General features: G+C 48.7%; 1 protein-coding gene across 3 annotated transcripts in view; it reads right to left on the reverse strand.

Annotated features, from left to right (window-relative positions):
- Positions 1–985: 985 nt before the first annotated feature.
- Positions 986–23249, reverse strand: part of SHD (Src homology 2 domain containing transforming protein D) — a 32308-nt gene continuing 10044 nt past the window's right edge. The window contains exons 3-8 of one of the 3 annotated variants that reach the window (XM_080988614.1): positions 20628–20757; positions 19313–19540; positions 16041–16124; positions 12684–12861; positions 7644–7763; positions 986–4199 (exon numbers count right to left, since the gene is read on the reverse strand). In XM_080988614.1, the coding sequence (XP_080844740.1) occupies positions 4013–4199; positions 7644–7763; positions 12684–12861; positions 16041–16124; positions 19313–19540; positions 20628–20757 (927 nt within the window). In that variant the 3' untranslated portion in view covers positions 986–4012. The remainder of the gene's footprint in view (positions 4200–7643; positions 7764–12683; positions 12862–16040; positions 16125–19312; positions 19541–20627; positions 20758–23249) is intronic. The other 2 variants (XM_080988616.1, XM_080988615.1) reach the window with 2 other exon arrangements.

A 23249-nucleotide genomic window follows, 5' to 3' on the forward strand; every position in this document is an offset into this window, starting at 1 on the left:
CAATCAACCACCCAACCTGGTTCCTCCTTAAAAAGCTGAAAGAAAGAGGTTTTCTAAACATAAAAAGCCAGAGCCAGAGACATCAAAATGACTGTTTCTTTTTAAGAATTGGCTCAGAAGTCCACTTAGCTCTGAATAGAACTTACCCAGAAGGACCGAGGCATGATGGGAATATCCCCACCTCACTCTGAAATCCCCAGCATCTGGTAGGCAGGCAGGCAGAGGATTGACGCCAAAAAACCCCACCACACATTTAAAGCACATCCAATGCACTTGTCATCTCTCCCAAATAATCTGGGGAACTGTAGTTTGTTACAGGCTCTGAGAATTAGAGCTCTGTGAGGTCTAAACTACAGCTCCTGGGATGCTTTGGGGGACGTCATGTGCTTTAAATGTGCACTGGGTCTGCCCAGGGTCACTGAGGCACCAGATATCAATGCAGCATGGAGCATGAATGTACAGTATGTCTCTGGGTTGGTTTGCTTGCTTGCTTGCTTTAATTTTACAACTGCTAGTTGCTTTGAACTGCAGTTTGTTAAAGGCACTACAATTCCCAGCGTGGTTTAACAGCCAGTCTCTCTTCCCAGGGAGCTCCGGGAAGAGGTCTCCTAACCATTCTCAAGACTCTTAGCAAACTGTGGTTCCCAGGATTCTTTGAGCGAAGCCAGGACTGTTTAAAGTGCTTTCAATGTACAGTGCAGATGTACAGTCTGAATGCACAAACACTCTGAGCTATCTATGCCTCACCCCAGGGCAACTATTTGTGCACCCCCTCAGTCCTGCCTGCTCTGACTAGCAGCAGCTCCCCAGGATCTCAAGCAGAGAGGAGGACTTCCACACCCCCTGCCAACGGATCCTTGTTAGCTGGAAAGACCATAGGCTCACCTGGGGACCCTCTGCATGGAAAGTGGCTGCCCCGACCCTGGGCTCCATTCCCCTCCTCACAGGGAAAGAGGCCTCTCAGTGAAGAAGGGACAGACAGGGCCGTGTGGGTGGAGGAGTTTAATGCAAAGGCAACACCATCGTGGTGAAGAGGAAGGGAGGAAATATATTGCACCAGAACACAGGACAAACAGAGGGAACAGACCCCCTCCCACACGAGATGCCCAAGGAAACATGGAATAAAGATGGCAAAAATAGCTTGGAAGGGAGGGAGACAACAAACGCCCCAGGCTGGGACGGGAGAAGCCTCAGTCCTGGGCCACAAATAGCTCTTGTGCTGCCTGCATGCCCAACGTCCAAAGCAGCAGCCCCCACATCTCCCCTGCACCATGAGGAAGAAGAAAGGCGTCACACACACCCTTCATTGCATTGAAAGCTTCCTTCTCTTTCCTGCTCCATTATCCTGGAGTAGCAACAATTACGAGGCAATCCAATCACCATCTTACTCTGTTTGAAGCAAAAGCGATCAAAGGGTCTTGTGGCACCTGGACGGCTAACAAATGCATCATGGCGCAAGCTTTCATGGAGTCAAGCCCACTTTGTCCAATGCCCTTCCGCCTTCTCCGTAGGCAAGACGGTTCAGTCCCGATGCAAAAGAGCAAATGAGCCCTGATCTGGCAGCAGGAATGGCAACAGCCAGTGCTTTTACTCTAGGGGAAAAGTTGGTACTGCCAGCACAAAAAGAACTGGCAAGATCCATCAAGCAGAGAGGACTCTGCAACTGCCCTCAAGGTTGCCCATTATAGAGAACAAAGGAACATCAAAGGAACCATATAGCATGCCATGACTTTGAGTTAAATAAAAATGTTGATTAGCATTTTGTGTTAATTAGCAAATGATGTCTATTAGCTTACCAATGCCACACTACCTGTGCTATCAGTGACTGTTTCTTGGGGATGTTTCCTTGCCAAGCTTACAAGGAATTAGAAACACACACACCTTGATAACAGAGCATTTTAGAGCTGGTTATGTGATCAAACTCTTGCCAGCTTCCTTGAGAAATTCTAAATGATGACCACTGCAGTCTGGGATGGCTGCTACAGCAGGTCCCATATGCAGACAGACCTGCGTTTGCGGTCAGCCCCAGGTGGAAGGCATCACTCCCCATCTGCTAGCCTGCCCCTTATATAGAGACCCAAGAGATCACTTTCTGCAGAGAAAGAAAAAAGGGCATTTTCAAGAAAGAAGGGCATTTTCGCTGGCCAGGTTTAATTCAAATCCATCAGACCTCCTTTGGGGAAGATTCTCAGGCAGGGTGGATGGAGAAAGAACTTGCCCAGGTGAAGACCACCTGGTGGAAACCCTCACACACATGGTTCTCAATTGTAAACTATATGCTGATCTCCGTCAGCAATTTCTAGATCAACTCTGCATCCCCAAATGGAAACCCGAGTCAGAGGTCATACATTTTCTATTACTGGGGAATGATCAGGAGCTCACCAAATTTAGCGGCTAAATATCTCTATTTGGTTTTTTGTCTTCGAAATACACTGCAGATGTCTGATCTCCCTGAAGACCCTGGAGATGTGACGATAGACTGCTCTGCCTCCTTTCTTTTAGCAAATGTTTTGTGCCACTGGGGAAGTGGTAATTATGTATTGATTCGTTTTGGATGTTTGGATGTGATGCCAATAAAAGGTCTGATGATGATCATGACTTTCTGAAACCTTTCTTCACAAAAGCAAGCGGACACACCTAGGCAGACATGGTCTGGTTTCTTTTGAGTGACAATCCTGGCCTCATAACACAGAGACCGCCCCTCTATGTACAGACTGGGGGGGGGGGGCGGGAATCAGGAAAAAGAGATGTAAAGGCTATAAATTATGGTGATTCAGAGGTTTAATTTGAACACAAGCTGGATTTGAGTCTGTTCGTATCTCTGGTAACCTGTCGCTTATATTATGGGCGCATGATCCGTGTTCTTTTATTGGTACTCTTGCTGTGGGTTTGTCATGGCCTTTGGCAAGAACAATAAACTTATATTGAATTGAATTGAATTTCCGCCTTTATCTGCCTGCCAAGTAAGATTCCCCTTAATGCATCTGACAAAGAGAAAGCTTTGTGCCATGATAAATTTGTCAGCCGCCTAAGGTGCCACCAGACTCTGTGTTTTGCTTTTGCTGAAAGAGCTTGTTGCAGAGAGGATGGAGCGACTCTGGTCCTTGAGGGAGATCCTGAACCAACAGGACAGAAAGAGGCTCCTTCTCAAAAAGGTTTTGAAGCAGAGGCCGACCTGCCAGGGTTGCTGCAGCCACCCATTTCCTGCCTTGCTGGGGGCTAAATGAGACAGCTTCTGATGTCCTTCCCAAATCAATCAATCAATCCATGTGATGCACTGGGAGTGCCAACAACAACTGGCCACACTAAACGTTACAGGGTAAGAGGGCATTGCTTTTTGGGTGGGACAATCGTACAAATTGGAAATATTGCAGGAGTCTGAGCCTGCTGCCAGGTGGAGGCAAATAACAAGCCCTGGGTGCAGGAACACCCCCCCCCCAAAAAAAAATTCTGGCTGCTTTGAGTAATTCAGAAAAACATGAGCTGCCGTTCCTGTGTTGCAGGGGTCCAGCTCTACAATTGTGTGAGTCTACAGCGGGGAGCCTCTGGAAAGCAAGATACATTCTGAGATCTCAGAAGGCTCATTCTCCCCTCCCCATGAAGGCAGGATCAGCAGGGCGGACTTTGCTGTGAGGCTGAAATGGGAAACAAAACGGAGAGCAGGCTCTGGGGGCAGCCTCAAAACGGGGCCTCCTGGCTCAGAACCCAGCAAATTGAGACAGAGATAAGCAAGGCCAGAGGGTACCCAGCAAGTGTGGGGAAGGGCAGGTCACCCCAGGACACCGTTCCCCACTGCTGGAGACGTCCCGGTTGTGGAAGGAGGGCAGGTGGCCAGGCGGCAGACTGTCCATTGTTCTTGCTTAGGAGCAGGAGGGCTTGAAGGGGGTCCCTCTCTTCCCGATGTTCTGCACTCCAGACATTCAACATGCCAAGTCTCTTTGGATCAAATGAAAAAGAAAGAATAAAAGAGCATCCCCTTTGCTCCCGCAGCAGCCAGCGGCCAGAGTCCTTTTCACAGAGTCTGAACGGCAACTGGATACAGCAAGGAGAGGTGCTCAGCACCTTTGACGGGCAGCTCTTGAGCCGTGTAGAAATGGATGACTTCGGGGACGCTGTCGAAGGGGGCGCTGTTCTGGCCCAAGACATACTTGTTCTCCTTCGTCCGGGTGAATTTCATGTGCATGAAGCCTTGGCTGCTCCTGCCAGAGAGAGAGAGAGAGAGAGAGAGAGAGAGAGAGAGAGAGAGAGGGGTCAGAGTCTGCACCCCACACTCACAGCGCCCAGCAGCTGAGGATCTTGGGTTTAATTTCACAGGGGGTGTTGGAGAAGGCGCTGGTCCTCATGGCTTTGGAAGCTAAGAAAGAAAACACAGCCAAGTTGTTTCCAGAGCTGTCCTGCTTTCATTCCCATAGGAAGCTGCTTTGCTCAGACCACTCCTTCCCCCCCCCCCAATGTCTACCTGAAAATACCCTCCAGGGGTCCTGATTTTCCAGAGACAGTCCTGGAACTACAGGAGCCATCCCAGTTTCTGATTTGATCCCAGAATGTCCCGCTTTTCATTTTTCCTCCCCTCCACATCTTGGAGAACAATTGAAAGTGTTTTGTGTGTGTGTGCAGAAACAAGAGTCCTGTTTACACGGAAAATAAGGCACCTACACCAAATAAAAGAAATGGTGAAGTTGGTACACAAGGCCTTTCCTATAATTCTGAAGGAAAATGTCACCAAACCACTTTAAATTCTTAAATGGCAATGCGTCAGCAACCAACCATTTATTAGGAAACATGTGGCGTGTTTATCCGTTTATTATAAATTGTCTATCAGAAGTAAGTCCCACTGCATTCAATGGAGCTTACTCCAAGGTAACAGGGTCAAGACTGGGCAGCCGTACACTGCAGTCCAAAGTATTTTTACTCATTCGCACCGAGTTCAAAAGGATATATTCTATTCTATTCTATTCTATTCTTATCCTAACTTTTTCCCTGACAGGGACTCAAGTCAGCTTACCACTAAAATTTTATTTAATTCCATTTATCTGTAGAAGCTGTTGTACACAATCCCTTCCCTCACACATTTTTCCTTTACAACAACCCTGCAAGGTTGGTTCAGCAGAGAGGCTGCCCTTGGCTCAAGGTGACCCATGTATGCGTGCATATGACGTCTATGCGCGTGGCGAGATGAAACATAGGAGCAGCTTCCTGGTGTAGAATAGGATTGTCCCTATTTTCATCTGAGAAATATTGGAGGGTAGCCACTGACAGGCAAAGGCTCGCTGGGATTTTATCCTGCCCTACTAAGAGATGTCAGGATTGAACTCCTTTACATAAAAAGCACCTGCTCAACAGACTTTCCCATAAAAGAGACCCCAGGTCTCAAGTCTTGGGCCGCAAAAGACAAAACTGGAGGAAGTGAATGTTCCCTAAGAGAAGGCAGAGGGTGCTGGTGGAAAAGAGCAGACTGCAAGAGTCTGAAAGTGAATTTCAGGAACATGGCGAATAACATTTCTGCAGCAAGCCGTCCACAGATCATGAGGTGGGGAGGGAATTGGTGCTGGAGGGAGAGAGGCCGTTTTAATGTTACGGGTTTGACAGAGCAGGGAAGGAGATGAAAGGCCGCGTCCACCGCAGTTGACATGGCTGGGTGTGATCAAAGCGCCAAAGGACTCGGGAGGAGAAGGGGGTCGGGGAACCTGGAACGCAAGCTCTGACTTTTTGCCGCAGATTATAACTCATCTGTCACTTTGCTTTTCCTCTTTCCCTTCCGTTGCAGACAAGGGATAAATCCTGATGGATTAAGACGCTGCATAATCACGTCAGAGGAAGGGGGTGGGAAGCCTGGCAGAGGGGCTGAGCAGGGTCCTGGGTCTGCCCAGAATGAAGCCCAGCTTTAGGGATGCGTCGAGATTTCAACCTTCTCGTTTACTTACTATTTTTGCATTTGTATATCCCTTCCTCTTCCTCCAAGGTGCTCACGGTCAGGTGCCTCATTTCATCTCCACAACGACCCTTGAGAGAAAACAGCGACTGGCCCCCAAAGTCGCTTGGCCAGCGTTGTGGCCAAGTGGATATTTGTACCCTGGCCTCTCCCAGGGCCTCCCTCTAACCACTACACTGCTCATCGATTTAAAAAGCAAGCATCAAAAAAGCACTTAAAGAACATGGATCTTAAGAGAAAGGGTGGCCTCTTCAGTATCAACCAACGCCACACGCATGGAAGAGCCAGGCTGGTGCGCTCCCTCTTGGCGCACGCCGAGCCCATGCGATCGCCCGTGGAGGCCCCAAGCGATGAATGCTTCATCGTGTTCATGCACAGATCAGAGGGACAGATGTTCTTTGCTCTCTGAACAGCAGGGCTGGCTATCAAATATTTATCCCGGTGCCAGGAGAGGGGAGGAAAAAGGCTCCCTCGCACTCTGCTGGGTGCCTCCAGAGCATCCCATAATAGCAGGGCAGCCCCTTTTTGCCCTCTTCACCTTGCGTGTCCCAAGATCACTGGCGGATGTAAAAGTGTCGCCTCTGGGACAGACAGCGCCTGTGGTTTTGGTATATGAATTTCAGGGATTAAATGTCTGCTGTTTAATATAATAATAATAATAATAATAATAATAGTATTTATATCCCATCTGGCTGGGTTTCCCCCGCCACTCTGCACAGCTTACAACATATAAAACACAACAAAACATCAAACATTTAAAAACAAGATATCCTTTACAAGCAACAAACAAACCAATAAATCATTTAAACCAACAACAACAGTTTGCAGTTATACCCATATTAAGGTAACCGCCACCCCCAAGTAAACATTTAACCAACACCAGCCCAACAAAAATGAAACAGAGGAATCAGAATCAGAACTGTCTAAAACATTTTACAACATTTTAGCCAGTTGCCCCAACCCAAACGCTGCTCCAGCCACGTCCCAGTGGCCTCCCAGGAGCCCCTCTGAGCTGTCCAGGGGGAGTCTGGGCCCCCCCGGCCAGGTGGAAATTGGCCTGGCAGCAGAGAGCAGGCCTTTCTTCCAGCACTCAGGCAGCAGAAAATAGATTCGTTGCTTTAGTCTTTTTGCAAACCGCTTCAAGGTTTATTATTATTATTATTATTTAGATCAAACGGCATATAATTTTTGTAAAACCAATAGCTTGTATGTTTCTAGTTTATCGCAGCTTTTAATGTTCAGGAAGTTTTAGTTGCTTTGTTTGCACACCCTTCCATTTTAGGAGGCAAAACTCCAATTTTCTTTTTTTTTTTAATCAGACAACATTTAGCTTGTTAAGTCTATGTTTGATGAAAAAGTGCATAAACTGCTTTTGAAAAACCAAAGTATCTCCATTGTGCCTTCTGCAAATGTCAGGAAATGCTAAATCATCATCACAAGAAAAATAATATTAATATATAATGTACCTGCAAGTACTTGGCAGTCATTCTTTAAGGATTTTGATGTGATTTTAAATACCTCTTACCAAGCAAAGCTAAATTATATCAATTTAACCAGCATATATTTCAGATCCCCAAGTTGTGTTGCAACTTTTTTTTGCAAACCTCGTTTTTGGAATTTGAAAGCTGGAAAAGTCAACATGCCCAACTCCTGGAATATTCCTTAAGATCCCGGTTTGGAAAGTGCAGACAGGGAAGAAGATGCTGCTTACCTGAGCGAGAGAGAGTAGTCATTGCGGCTGGTCTCGCTGTTCCGGACCAGGTAGCTGCCTTCCTTGCAGAGGGTCAGGAGGGATTCTGCGTCGGCTCGGCTGATGGTGCCGTGAAACCACCTGGGGGGGGGGGGAGCCCAGCAGGGTCACGGCTTGCAAATCCTCATCTCTTTGCCCAGACCCCCCTTCCTCTACCTTTGCTTCTCTTAGCATCCACACAGCTCACCCGTGTGGCAACGTGAGGCGACCGCCTTGGGCGGCAGGACTCCCAGGGGCAGCGAAGCCAGCCTCCAACAGATGCATTGCTTGCTGCTGCTGCTACTGCAGGGGGACCATTGGGGGCTGGATCCTTCTCAGCAACTCCCCCATAGTGATCTCCAGGCAGATAAGAGCCACTGTTGGTCTCCTCTCATCTTTAGGTAGGTGATAGCTGCCCTCTGGGGTCTCCACTCCCACGGCCTTTGATTCACACTTTAACTATCAGGTAAGGTTGACCTGATTCCCCCATGTTCCTGACGGAGATCTTCATTCACCCCGTCTTCCCTGGCGCAGGGAGCATCCTCGCCAAAATATCTTGGGCAGGCCCTGATTCCTCCATTGGGAGGGACCTTGGAGGTCAGTGGCTCCAGCCAGCGGCAGACGGTCTGTTTGGGGAAATGGGGTACCACCCCACCACCCCAAGACTGCATCCACCTCATTATTTATTATTTTATTAAACTTGTATACCACCCTTTATCCACTGTCTCGGGGCAGTTCACAACATAAAAATACAAGATGAAAACACAAAATACATAACCCACCCCACCCCAACCCATAATTCCCTCTCCCCCCACAAACAGGTTTAAAAAGATATGAGCTGTTAATCAGCCCAAGGCCTGGCTGAAGAGGAACGTTTTTGCACCTAAAGATAGGTAATGAAGGCCCCAGGCAAGCCTCCATGGGGAGAGCATCCCACAAGCAGGGAGCCACTGCAGAAAAGGCCCTCTTTCTTGTGTTGCCACCCTCTTGACCTCTCATGGAGGAGGCACACAAAGGATGACCAGAGGATGATCCAGGGTCCAGCAGAGGCAGTTTTAGAGTAGCGCGACTAGATCAGCCACACTGGGTGCTGCAACAATGCTGTAGAATAGGGCATGAAGAGTGGGGGGGGGCACATTTTAGTGTCACACAGGACAACGCTGGAACTTGAGAGCCCAAAGTCTGCCACTGGGTCTGGGTAGGCTCATATGGGGAGAGGTGGTCCTTGATGCTTCATAGGTCCAAACCAGCTCTTTGAATTGGGCCTGCCTAGAAACTAATGACCAGCAGTGCAGCCGGACACTCGATGCTCCATCCATCTTGCCCTGGAGAGCAGCCTGGCTGCTGGATTCTGTGCCGACCTCCCTGTCCTTTAATGCTTGGACTGATACTCTCGAGTTGCATCCTCTTTCCAGCTCCCTCCTCCTCACATGCCTCTCTCAGGTGTCAGTATGAGAAACCCTCCCCCCCCCACCACCTAATGCAAGAACTTGCAGACATGCAGTGAAATGGGATGGTGGAAGATTCAGGTCAGAGACAGCAGCATATTGTTTAATGATGGAGATGGGCACCACCTTGGGCAGCTCTAAATGAGGATTGGACCAAGTCATGGAGGAGGAGAAAGCCATTGCAGGGGCTGGACTGGATGACCCTTAGGGTCCCGTCTAACTCTATGATTCTAAGATGAGAGGTCGCCTTGATTCTCTCCTCTGAGGACAAAGCAGCCAGCAGCCTGACTGCCTTGTTCTTCTCTGGCACAGTTAGCTTAAAACTAGAATCCTTTTTTTATCCAAGTTGGGCACTTCCTACAATAAACAGTGTGATTGTGTTCTTACTCTATAACATGGGTAGGCAAACTAAGGCCTGGGGACCGGATCCGGACCAATCGCCTTCTAAATCCAGCCCATGGATGGTCCAGGAATCAGCGTGTTTTTACATGAATGTGTCCTTTTATTTAAAATGAATCTCTGGGTTATTTGTGGGGCAAAGGAATTTGTTCATTTTTTCATTTTTCAAAATATAATCCAGACCCCCACATGGTCTGAGGGACAGTGGACCGCCCCCCTGCTGAAAAAGTTTGCTGAACCCTGCTCTACAAGCATCTCTCTCTCTAGGTGAGATTGCAAGAGAAGCGTCACTCTATGGACAGTTAGCAAAATGAAAGAAGGGCGTCCAGGTAATTTCTAGTGGAGTTTACAGACACGAGACTCCTAACAGAATCATAGAATTGCAGAGTTGGAAGGTACCCCGAGGGTCATCTAGTCCAACCCCCTGCAATACAGGAACCCCGCCCACAACCACCCCTGGGTGGGCTCAAACCACCAACCTCCTGGCCAGATGCACTGGTCCTTTGTGCCCCTAATTAAGGCACATGGGGGGGGGATTGGAGGTTTCAGCCCCACCTTCCGTTTCCCCATGGCTGTAGGAGGACAATTTACTGGAGCAGTACATTTTCAATAATTTGGTCAATAGCGGCTAACAAGAAAAATTACCCAGACAAAAATAAATTAAAACATCAACAATATCTAAGAAACATGACAAGAAATGCAATGATGATAATTCTTTATGATTAGTCAATAGCACTCAGAGGATAATAATGTCCCATTCAGACGCTGACGGAAATTGTGCGCAAGGGAGACAGGGACTTCTTTTACGTAACACAACCTTGATCTTCAAAGCTAGTTTTGCAGTGCCTTGATTTTGCTGGGGCATTTTCCTTTTGGGAAAGCTTGTTTTATCAAACAGGCTTGGGTCAAATGAAACAGCATGAATTATGCAAATCAAGCCACTGGGCATCACTTTGCATAATCTTTGCAAGGCACAGGGGTGTCCATTGGTCCGGCTGCATTGCTGAACAACAGCAGCAAAGCAAAAGACCTCCCACCACCAGGCCTATGGGATAATCCCCTCCACATATGTAGATTTGCACTCTGATTATTCAAAGCATCCTGCTCTATGCCTTGTCTCCGACAGTAATCCTGCTGGGATAACATACTTGGGTCCATGAATTCCGATGGGTCTGCTCTGAGGAGGATTCAGTCTGAGGCAATCTTCTAACTCCCAAGGTGGAACAAGCCCTCCTGGATCAGGCCAGCCTCCTGCTCTCCCCATGGCCAGATGCCCCCAACTCTCCCTCCCTGGAGCGCAGCCCCACTGCTGCCTCTGCCTGCGGAGGAAGAGCAGAGCCTTTGTCCCCTCCAGCCATGGAGAGCCCCCTTCTCCACGAACTTCTTTTGAAGCCATTTAGGTTAAGGTTACCAGATTTTTCTCAATGAATTCGGGGACACTTTTCAACTTCCTACTAAATAGATGGATTTTGTCAGGGGACTGATTTGTAAATCCGGGGACTGTCCCTGGGAAACGGGGACGTCTGGTAACCTTACCCCAAGGGTCATAGTCCAACCCCCCTCACTGCAATGCAGGAATCTCCACCATTTTTTTATTTTTTGTTCTCTGGCAACTAACATTCTAAGGTAGACTGCTGCTGAACAGGGAGCTTTACCTATTACCTAACATTCTAAGGTAGTCTGCTGCTGATTTGTAAATCTGGGGACTGTCCCTGGGAAACGGGGATGTCTGGTAACCTTGATTTAGGTTGGTGGCCCCCATGGCATGAAGGACTTTCCTTTGTCCTGAATCTGCCCACGTGCAGCTTCACTGGATGTTTACGAGTTATGGGGGGTGGGGGGTGGGAGAGAGATACTGGGAACAGGAATTTACCTCTCCCAGGAGCTGTAATTCCCAGCCCCTTTAACAAGCCCCCGTTTCTAGGATTTTTTGGAGGGAGCCAAGAGTTTTCCATGCATATGCATGGAGTCAGACTCCCCTTGAAGCCAAGAAACCAGAGTGCTGACCCCCCCATGGGATGATTTCTGGGGGGGGGGAGGAGTTAGATGAAGACCACCTCAGGACCACCCACCGCTGAGTGAACTACCTTCGACCTGAACAACTTAGGTCAAGGGTACCTCAATCAGTAGAGCATGAGCAGGGTCGTGGGTTTGAGCCCCACGTTGGGCAAAATATTCCTGCACTGCTGGGGGTTGGGCTAGATGGTCATTGGGGTCCCTTCCAACTCTACAGTTCTCTGATTCTGTGATCATGAGTTCATCTGCAGGAGCACTGTTGGCTGTTCCCGTTCAATTGGCAAGGCTCAACTGACAACACAATGAACGGAGTCTTTATTCTCATTGGCTCAGTCCTCTGGAACTCACTGCCACTAGAGATTCAGCAGGCATCTTCCATCTCAGCTTTTAAATACCTGCTGAAAACGTTTCTGTTCCACCAGGTCTAGTTAGGAATGCATCTGTCCATCACAGTTTGTTAATTTCTGGTTTTAACATTTCTGCATGGTTTTCATTGCATAATATGAGGCACAATGATTGTAAATCACTCTATCTTTTTTGCATAGCAGTATTACACTTGCTTACTTGCATGCATACACACATGTGTATGTGTGTATGGCAATCCCCCATCTATGCGCATTTAATACATGCATGACTGCACACATGCAGACCACACCAAACCTGGAAGTGACCCGAAAACGTCACCAAAAGGGTCGTAATGGGGTGAGGTGGAACAGGGTGTTTGCAGGCTTCCCCAATGGTGCTTCAAATATACGTGCCTCAGAACATAACCCCCACTTAAATGGGGGGGGGTTTGCCTGTACACCCCCCCCCATCCTGCAGGAAGGATCCCGATGAGTTTTTGATATGTTACTATTTAAATATTTGCAATAACTAAAAATTAAACAAAAAAGCAGTATACACAGCCAAAATCTCCCTTATGTAGCATAAATGACTCATAGAATCATAGAAGTGGAGAGTTGGATGAAGCCCCCAAGGGACATCTAGCCCAACCCCCTTGCTTCCCCTTACACCTGGCACTCCCCTCCAATGCCCCACAGATCTCCCACAGTCCTTTGCTACCTGCAACTCTCCTTGCACAAAGAAGGAAAATTGGTGCTGGCCCACAAATGCATTTTTACGTGGGTGTCGTGGCTTGCTGGCACCTCCCATCACTTACGCCTGATTTTCCAAGGGCAGCGAGGGGTCAATGCGCTCTGCAGCAGGAAGGCTGTGCTCAGGGCTCTGCGACCGGACAAACTTGGAGCTCCCCGTCAGGTGTGGGCGCCAATGTTCTTTGTGTGTGGAAGAGGCAGCGGCGAGGGACGTCCATTCCCAGTCTGGAGTCTCAAACTGCACTGTGTGGGGAGTGGAAAGGACCCGTTAGACTGGGGGGTTCAGCTGCTGCCCAATGGATGGTTTTTTAAAAAAATTAAAATCCCCCCAGGTGTAAACAGAGAAATCTTCAAACTTGTTTTATTGATTTTTCACAAAGCAAAAACATAAGCATTGAATTGTTGTCCAGTATCACAACTTGCATTGCACTGCATGCATTGCACTGCCTGGAGCAGCGCATGAGTCTCTTGATCTCAGGGGTTGTGGGTTTGCGCCCCACCTTGGGCAAAAGATTCCTCCATTGCAGGAAGTTGGGCTAGACAGCCCTCATGTCCCTTCCGACTCTATAGGAATTAAGCAAATGTTATGGAGAAAGTGTGATGTGGTGGTTGAATACAGACACAGGATTTCTTTTCATCACACTGCAGACTGTTTATTAGCTTACCAATGCCAGGATACCTGTGCTATCCGTGATTCTTTCATGTGAATGATTTCCTGACGACAGTTCAAGGTCAAAAGCATGCCAACTTAACATCAGAAGAGGCTGCTGGATCAGGCCCAGGGCCCATCTAGTCCAGCTTCACAATGGCACTCTCCCCTCCTGTGGCTTTCAGTGGAGGCACAAAGAATTTGCCCGTTCCTTTTTTAAAGCCATCTAGGCTGTAATCCTCTCATTGGGCTCTGAAGCCTTTCAGGCCTCCCTGTAGTCAGTGCAGTATTTGTTCAGAAAAGGCCTTCAAATAGCCCGGCACTGTTTTCATTTTCTGTATTTTAACTGATCTCAGGGCTTTTATATTGCTCTAATTCTATTCCAGTTGAATTACTTTTCAATGACGATCTCTTAAATGTATTTAGCTGTTTGCATTTACAGTCGATGCTCGGGTTGTGAACATGATCCATGCGGGAGGCACGTTCACAACCCGCAGTGTTCGCAACCCACAGCGCTGCATCTGCGCACGTGCGGTTTGCAATTTGGCGCTTCTGCGCATGTGCAAAGCGTGATTTAGCACTTCTGCACATGCGCAAGTGCCGAAACCCAGAAGTAACCCATTCCGGTACTTCTGGGTTTCGGCGCGTCCCAAAAACACGCAACCTGAAGTGTCTAACCTGAGGTATGACTGTATTATTTATTTTTTCACAGCACTGATAACCACGCTTGACTGTAAAAACAAAACACACTGAAGTTCACAAAAGAAAACGATAAGAGGAAATTTTACAACCCTGCTTTGAAGCATACAAAAGTTAAAAAGCACTAAAACAGATTAAAATCATGTCAACTTTCTAAGCGTCTGGGAAGGCATGTTTGTTTTTAGAAGGCACCTGCCTGATCTCAATAGGCAGGGAGTTCCAAAGGGCAGGCCCTGCCCCCACCCAATGATGGAGCTCTTACAAATGCAGAACGGGATTGTGTGGCACCTGGAATGGTGCCAATTCCATTTTATCTGCGTCATTTTGTGTAAGCTGCCTTGAGTCCCAGTCTGAGGAAAAGGCGGAATAAAAATTATAATAGAAGAATAACCCTAATTTATCACTGTTTTTAATCCTTTGGTCATATTTTTTTGAATTAACACAGAGCCTGACCTTCTTCACAAGGTTAATCTTGGGGTGGGCTTGTGACAGGATGTGGAAAATGCAGGTGGGGGAGCAGTAGCACATGGGACACGCCACGCATCCATGTGCAAACCAGCTGTCATGAATGTGGCAAGCGCAGGAACAGCAGGGAAGAGGGATGGAAGAGAGACAAATCAGAAGAGGAAGAACAAGAGGAAAGTCCTGGGAGACAAGGAAACAGACACAGAATACAGAAAAGCGAGGAGGGGGGCATTCATTGGGCTTCCCCCCCTCTGGAACCATAGGGTGTGTTTGAGGACAGGTGTATTCTGTGGCATGTTGTTGTCTCATAGGAGCCAGTGTGCCCTAGTGGTTAGAATGTCAGACTAGGGCCTGGGGGAGACCAGGGGTCAAATCCCCCCTCAGCCATTAAGCTCATTGGGGGCCAATCCCTGCCTCTCAGCCTAACCCACCTCACAGGGTTGCTGTGAGGATTAAATGAGGAACAGTGGCGTAGCGTGGGGGGTGCAGGGGGTGCCGGCCGCACCGGGCGCAACATCTGGGGGGGGCGCTCGCACTCGCAGCTCTCTGCCCCTACCTGGCTCACTCACTCTCTCTCACTGCAGTGCTGGCTGTGCGAATCCGATCCGAGCCGCTGGGTCGCCGCCCACTGTGGAGGGGGTGGGTGCCAGGCGTGCGGTGCGGAGAGAGAGCGAGGGACTATCTGGGGGAGGGACAGTGCAGCAGCCGCCCAGCGCAGCGCTGAGCGCGGGAGAGAACCACACCAGACCAGCCCAGGCAGCAGCAAGAAGAAGCTGGCAGCGGCGGCAGGTTAGGGGTTAGGGGGCGCAAATTACTTGCCTTGCCCCGGGTGCTGACAACCCACGCTACGCCGCTGATGAGGAAGAGAACCATGTGCCCCACTTTGAGCTCCTTTGGGGGAAAGAAAGTGGGTCAGAAATGCAATCATATAAAATAAATAAGCCAGAAATACTGCAGGAGTGACGGGTTTATTCTGCGTCAGTTGGTGTTCTATGATGATTCCCCAGTGCAACTAAAGCAGGGCAAAAAAAGAGAAAGAAAGCAGAGGATTTGTAGTGTGAAAAGTTATGGGATTTCAGCAGGACGCACTGACTGGAGACAAAGCCGTGGGGCTGCCCCAAAACTTTGCAGGCGCAAACAGGGCTGAGAGTGGGGAGGGGAGCATCCGGAGCACAAATCATCATGAATGTGCAATAAACGCACTGGAGGGACCCAGAGAAGCAAATGCTGGAGTTTTCCAGGGGCCAAATCTCATGCAGACTTTTCGGTCCCCTTGTGAGAAGGCAGCCAGGGGCGCTGTGTCCCTGTTGCCAACACCCTTTTCACAGGTGAAGGCTCCATGCCTTTTCATACCTGAGTGGAACGCAGAAATTCAGCAGGTGCAGCTTGTCTGCTGGGGAAGCTGCACCCGTTGAACATTTGCCTGCCCTGTGGAAACTTCTGTCTATGTAACAGACAGCAACCCCAGTGCCACTCTAAGCTGGAGTCAAAAACCAGGGCCAGCCAGAGAAGGCAAGAGTGGTGTGCCTGGGTAGAGGGCAGGGGGAAAGATGTTTCCAACCCAGGGGAGAGAGGCTGAGGTGGGTAAGAGGTTAAAAAAAGACGTCACCTTCTGGATCTAGGGATTCCTCTGTGCCCGTGAGTTGTCCTACCGGAGGTGGCCAGGGCAAGACTTTATTCTCCTTAATGTCTACTGCAATGGGAGAGGGCATCATGGAGGAGAGGAGAGAGAGAGAGAGAGAGAGAGAGAGAGAGAGAGAGAGAGAGAGAGAGAGAAGGGAGGTGGTCGGGAGGAAGGCCAGGCGAAGGGAGGAGAGATGATGGGAAGAGAGAAGGAAAGGAAGGGGATAAAAAGGGAGGAGTGCAAGTGAGCAGACAGAGAGAAGAGGAAGAGGAGGAGGAGGAGGAGGAGGAGGAAGAAGAAGGAGGAGGAGGAGGAGGAGGAGGAGGAGGAAGAAGAAGAAGAAGAAGAAGAAGAAGGAGGAGGAGGAGGAGGAGGAGGAGGAGGAGGAGGAGGAGCATGGCAACAGAGAAGGGGAAGGAGAGAAGAGAAGAGAAGACCAGGAGAAGGGAGAAGAGGAAAGGAATGCAAGAAGGAAAGAAGGAGAGGGAAGAACTTATGGGGAGAGGAGCATGAGGGGGAAGAGGAGAGAGGGCAAGGAAAGATGAGAAGAAATGGAAGAACAGAATAACAGGGGGAAAGATGGAGCAGAGGAATTCATGGAGACAGGAGGAGAAATTTGGTGGAAACGGGAGAAAAGAAAGCAGGAGGAGAGGGATGAGGAGCAGAAAAACACAGTGGCGAGGGAGAGAAGAGATGAGAAAGAGGAAGGGAGGAAAGAGACAAAACAGACATGATAAAAAAGAAAAGATCTAATGAGGGACAGACAAGGGGAGACAGGCAATTGCCCCCTCAGCCCCTCCCTTCACAACAGCCATTCTCTGAGTCTTGCCCCCGCTGTTTCCTCAGCTCTTTTTAATGAAATAAGTGCTTTATTTCTGCTTGACACTGCAGAGGACTGGAGGATACATAATATTTTTAAAATATATAATAATGTTCTTTTTAAAGCTATAATATTGATGGAGTATCCTGTTTTTAGGTGTGTTTTTTTCCACCTGTTCCTCTCAAGCTGGCAAAAAAAAAAAAAGCCAAAGAAGTTCCTTACAGTTCAGCAATTTGGAGCTCCATTCATAACAAAAGTTTTAAAGCTTTTAGAATGCAAATTACGTTTGTAATAATTGACTGACTAATCTGTATTTTTATACGCCAAATGTGATAATTTAAAAGCTAAGCCCAGTTATACAGAATGCCTTTTATGTTCCAAAAGGAACAAAGTGACATTTGATTTGTAAAGCGTGCTTTAAAAAAAAGCACATTTCCCCCTTTTCTCCCAAAATTTCTGTCCCTGAAAGAAGACCCAGGAATGGGAGTCTTGGGAGTTGGGAGAAGCTGGTGGCAACAATAGAAGAGCAAGGAAGGCAAAGAACGAGGAGGAATTTCAAAGAATGGATTAAACAGAAAAGTTTGGCCCTATCTCCTGGCTCAGAGATGCTTCCAGAAGACAGGGAAAATTGGCTGAGGAGCTCCAAAAACCTGGAGTCAGAGTCTACTCTGAGGAGGACTTAGCTGGGGAGACAACTACTATTAATTATAATGGCTAAAAATAAATTAAAAAATTGTCCAGTAGCACCTTAGAGACCAACTAAGGAAGTGTGCCTGCACACGAAAGCTTATACCCAGAACAAACTTAGTTGGTCTCCAGGCTGCTACTGGACAATTTATTTAGACTGCCTCAGACCAAGGCGGCCGCCTACCTAAATCTAGAATAATGGCTAGGAATTTGCCTTTAAAAAGAGAAGAGAAATGGGATTCTCAGGAAGTTGAATTCTGCACATAGGGAGGCCCCATTTACATCCCTTCCACCAAGGGCCAGATTTAGGTTTGATGAGGCCCTCAGCTCCTGAAGGTAAGGGGGCCCTTTATATGTCCAGCTGTCCTTTGTCAACAACAAATTGTCACTGTTTTTGTGTTGAATATATGCTAGATGGTCATTGATGGACCTGATAGGTATCTCAAGCCATTTGTGCATGCTGCCCTGCAACCAGTCCATGCAGAATGTAGGCACCCTGTATATAGAAAGGAGCAAAGCAGTGATATTTGAGGGAGCAGGCGGGGCTTATGACTTACATCATAAGAACCTACACAACACAAAACACTGTTGCTGCATGTAGGTTTTATTTCATTTGTTTTTTATCTTACATTTTGGAAATGTACATTCAGTCTTTTTCCCTTTAAATTTTTTTGGGCCCCCCAAGAGAGTGGGGCGCTAAGCTAGAGCTTGTTTAGCTGGCACGTAAATCCAGCCCTGCTTCCACCCCTCTGGCTCCCCTTCTCTTAGGGAAACCTGCTGGAGGTGGATTGGGTCTGCTCAGCAATACTCTTGAGTCAGGCTCTCCAGGGGTCCTGATTTTCCAGGGACAGACCCAGAATTACAAAAGCCACCCTGGCTTCTGATCTGATCCCAGAATGTCCCTGCTTCCTGCTGCTGTTTGGGGAGGAGGATGAGCCAGTGCTTATCTCAAGTGACGGGGGGGGGGGGGCGACTGTGAGGGAGCATCCTGTTGCCTCTCCACCCCCCCCCATGGGTGCGTGACCAGCTTCCGCCTTTGGGCAGCTCGTAGGGGCTGCCGGAGAGTGGTGAGGAGGAGTAAAGGGGGAGCAGAACGGAGTGCAAGGAACCTTGATTTTTTAATAATACAGTGGTACCTCTGGATGCAAACGGGATCCGTTCCAGAGCCCCATTCTCATCATGAGCAGAATGCAACCTGTGTTTGCGTGTGCGCAGGCCACGATTCGCCGCGTCTGCGCATGCGCGTGACGTCATTCTGAGCCGCATCTGCGCATGCGCGAGCGGCGAAACCCGGAAGTAACCTGTTCTGTTACTTCTGGGTTGCCGCAGGACGCAACCTGAAAAGATTTAACCCAAAGCGACTTTAACCCGAGGTATGACTTTAATAGTAATTTTATTATTTGTACCCCACTCATCTGACTGGGTTGCCCCAGCCACTCTGAGTGACCTCTGACATATATAAAACCATAATAAAGCGTCTAATCTTGCCTCTTTCTAAAATGTATTTATTGGTATGTGTTTTTCTTTTTGTAAATCTATAAAGAATAAAAATAAAATCAGGACGAAGCACCGCCTCAGGACGGCGGAGGGTGTGTGCGCGCTGTGTCCCGTTGGTGACATGGCTCTCGCCATTCTTCTGGTAGGAAATGCTTTGCGGAGGAGGGAGACGAAAAAAGGGGGGGTCAAGGAGGGCTAGTTGTGTGGGGGGGGGGAATGCCCCTATTTCCACAGTTGGAGGGTGTGCTCTCACCTGCGAAGGCCCGAGAGATGTGGTTCTTCTTCCACTCCCATGGCTGGTCATACTCGTCGGCCGGCCTCTCGTCGTCCTGGGGCAGCCGGCTCTCTCGGGGCTTGCTGGTGGGCCTGCCCTCCGGGTCAGACTCTGGCTCCTTCTCCTCATAGGGGGTGTCGTACAGCTGCAGCCCAATCCGGGATTTCTTCACCCTTTGCTCATCCCGGTCGCTTTTCCGCTGGAAATCTGGAAGCCAAGACACACAGGATTCAACGAAAATGGAAACAGCCACAATAAAATGGCAGACAGCCAAGTCCTGCTCAGAGTAAATCGGTTGATATGCATGATTGAACATGACTAATGTGGGTCCATTCACTTCAGTGGGTTTACTCTGAGTAGAACATCACTGCCTACAACCCAATAATAGCAAGACCGGACAAAAGATTCCTGCGTTGCTTCAGGGGGTTGGACTAGATGACCCTCATGGTCCCTTCCAAATCTACAATTCTATATTTCCAACTGCATCATGCTCAGAGTAGACCCACTGAAATGAATGCACATGACCAACATGGGTCCACTGATTTTTGGTCAGGACGCACACAGCCCTAAAACTATTCCACGCAGCTACATTTCTTTTTGATCCCAGCTAAACAAGCCAAAAATGTAATTTGTGGGAGGGGTATTTCCATGTTAGGCAAAGATCAAAATATGATCAGGATTATTGCCAGATTCTGTGTACAGATCTGTAGGTGCAGACCATCTCCCGACCCAAACTAGTTCGTTAAAAAAATCCCCAAACTCGGTTCCTTGGGTGACTGGGTCATCTCTCTGCGGTAGCTTATCTTAAAGTTTTAAGTGTCTATACACTTATCGCATTTATAAATTTCAAATTTATTGTTGTACATTGTTTTAAATGTTTGCTTTCCTTCTGGGATTGTACCCCCAAGTGTGTTTTATAAGCTGGTCTCCGACCATAATAAATTTATCTATCTATCTATCTATCTATCTATCTATCTATCTATCTATCTATCATCTTCCTCTGCACTCCCTCCCACCACGAAGCCCTTGAGATGGAGGGGAAGGGGGAGGACGGCAGGTGCCCCAGATAGTCTGCAGCCGGGCTGAAGCTTGCAAGCTCCTCGCACGACCACCATGCACATCACCATCATCTTAAAGGTGCTCTTGTCCACCTGGAAATTAAACCCTCCCTCTGCAAACCTGGAGACATCAGGTCAGCCCTGAAGCTCTGGCAACCCTGGGAATGACTTCCACTGGTTCCAAGGGGGCTTCCTTCCGGGAAAGGGGCCCCAGCACTGAAGCTTAAATGACTCACCAACAACCACCTTCTGAGCATCGTAAGGTTCCATGTAGCCGTTGTTCTCAGACTCGGCCTCCTCCTCCTCCTCTTCTTTAGGCTCCCGGTGGGCGTCAAAGGGATCTGAGTATTCACTCTCTCCAGGGGCCTACGGAGAAGGAAACACGGATGGCACAAACCACCTGCTTTCTTAGACCAAAGGTTCCCAACCTTTCTTTCGTCTAGTAACCTCCTCACCAAAAAAAAAAAGTTTGCAAATGTTTTTGAAATGCTGCTGACGTGGGAGGTGGCATAGGAGGCCACTTCACAGGCACTGGCCAATCAGTGCAATCCCCTCTTCAACCCAAGGGGCAACCTCTGGTGCGAGGGAAGGTCCAGGTGCAAAACGTGGGAGGAGGAACAAATGTAAATCTTGCTTTTGTACCATAGGCTGGTTTCTACACACACTTCAAGCTTGTTTTCCACAGCTCCGGAGGGCCGGCCTCGAACCAACAGATTCAAATCACAAGAAAGGAATTTCTGACTAAACACCAGGAAGAGCCATTTGTCAGTGGAACGGATCCCTTCCTCACGGTGGATGCTCCTTCACTGGAGGCTTTTAAGCGGGGGGGGGGGGGGATTCCTGCATTCCAGGGGGTTGGACTAGATGACCCTCAGGCCCCTTCCAACTCTACACTTCTATAAGTGTAAGTTTATAAAATTAGGCATGGCATGGGAAAAGTGGATAAATAAACGTTTCTATTTATTATTTACTTAATTTATATAGTGCCCTCTACCCTCAGGTCTCAGGGCGGTTCTGTGTCTCTCATAACACGAGAACTCCTGGATATCCAACGAAGCAGAAGGAAGGAAGGTTCAGGACAGACAACAGGAAGGACTTCTTCACGCAGCACCGTTAATCTATGGAACTCACTCCCACAGGAGACAGCGGTGGCCATGATCTTTGGTGCCTTTGAAAAAGAACTGGATAAATTCATGGCAGACAGGGCCGTCACCAAGTGCTCTTGCACCCGGGTCCTGCTTGCGGGCTCCCCAAAGCCATCTAGTTGGCCACTGCAAGGACAGGATGCTGGGCTAGATGGGCCCTTCCTGTGTTCTGCTGTTGGTGGCGAGTGGTTTGCCCTACAGCCACGCTTGTGGCAAAAATGGCATTGGGCAGGATCTCCCCACAGTCACTGGGGACAGTGGCTGCTGTGCTCAGCTCCTGCTTGCGCATTGGTCACTGTGAGAGCAGAATGCTGCCACCCATTGGGCCTGATCCAGCACAGCTCTTCTCATGTCCTTGAGCGCAGCCAGTTTTGCTTTATAGATGAATAATTTCTCCCCTGCTGGGATGAGCGGTTTTTGCAGGTTCCAGCAACAGGGTTGCTCCTTCTCCTTCTCCTTCTCCTTCTCCTTCTCCTTCTCCTTCTCCTTCTCCTTCCCCCTGGAGGGCCCCCCCTCTCCCCCTCCTGCAACGATGATGCACTCTTCTCCTTTTGTCCTAATTGCTGTTGTCCCCACCACTGCATTAGATGCGCTCAAACAGCCCGCAGAGAGGTAATGTTTTGAGAAGCAGCGGGGAAGCAAATGAGACAGGCGTATGGAAATAAGCTCTCAGCCTCTCCTCAAAGCAATTACCCTGTTCCTACCCTTTCGTGCGTGCCAATTGAGTGGCGCAGAAAGGTGCTCGATTGACGGGAGAATGGTGGGGAGAGGAGAAGGGAAACATCCCCTTCATGCACGCCACAGAGCATGATGTGCAATGTTTGGACTGCGAAATGACAGGGGTTATCCTTTGCCACTCGCTTCTCCCTGTGAGAGCCCCGGAGCAAACATAGGAACATTAGATCCTGCCTGATACGGAGTCAGACCATTGGTCCGTCTTGCTCAGTCTCATCTACGCTCACCGGCAGCGACTCTCCAGGGATTCAGGCAGGGACATTCCCCGTTTGGAGATGGGGCTGGGGGTTGATGCATGGGGGTTGATGGGGGGGGGAATGTGTGCAAAACACATGCCGTGCCACTGAGCTTTGGCATTTCCCAAAGCGATATTCAAGGGGCAAGACACGTTTGGCAGGCAGGCAGGCAGGCAGGCAGGCAGGCAGGCAGGCAGGCAGGCAAGGTGTTCAAAGATTTGGTCCCGCACTGACCTTAAGGAGATTTGCCAGGAATCGTCATCATCCGATGATTGTTAAATGATTTAGTCATTGTTTAGGTCACCATGGCATAAATAAAACAATATTCTGAAGGAGACCTTTAGTTTTAGACAATGCACACCTGAGTCACAACAGACAGCATCTGGGAAGAGGACTTCCATCCCACGGGAGTGGGAAAGTGTGACGTGTGCCTTCTAAAAGAACCTAAGAATAGCGTTTCCATTTCAGAAGCATACCAGAATCTGAGATTTCAGGGCCCAAACCCGAGTCTGGTGATGTCACATGGGGAACGAATGCACACCCATAATGCTCTCTTCCTTTTGAGCCCAGCCCAGGTATTTTTCCTTCCTCTGCATGCCCTCCAACCACTAAGCCTTGGAGACGGAGGTTAATTGGGAGAGGAGAGGAGCAGGGAGGGGGAGGGGACGCCCCCAAGGGTCTATGAAATAAGCTGCAGCATCATGCACAGTCTTCTTGATACCTTTTTAAAAAAGCATTCTCA

This window comes from Podarcis pityusensis (assembly GCF_964106645.2).
Source record: "Podarcis pityusensis genome assembly, chromosome: 18".
Lineage (NCBI taxonomy): Eukaryota > Metazoa > Chordata > Lepidosauria > Squamata > Lacertidae > Podarcis > Podarcis pityusensis.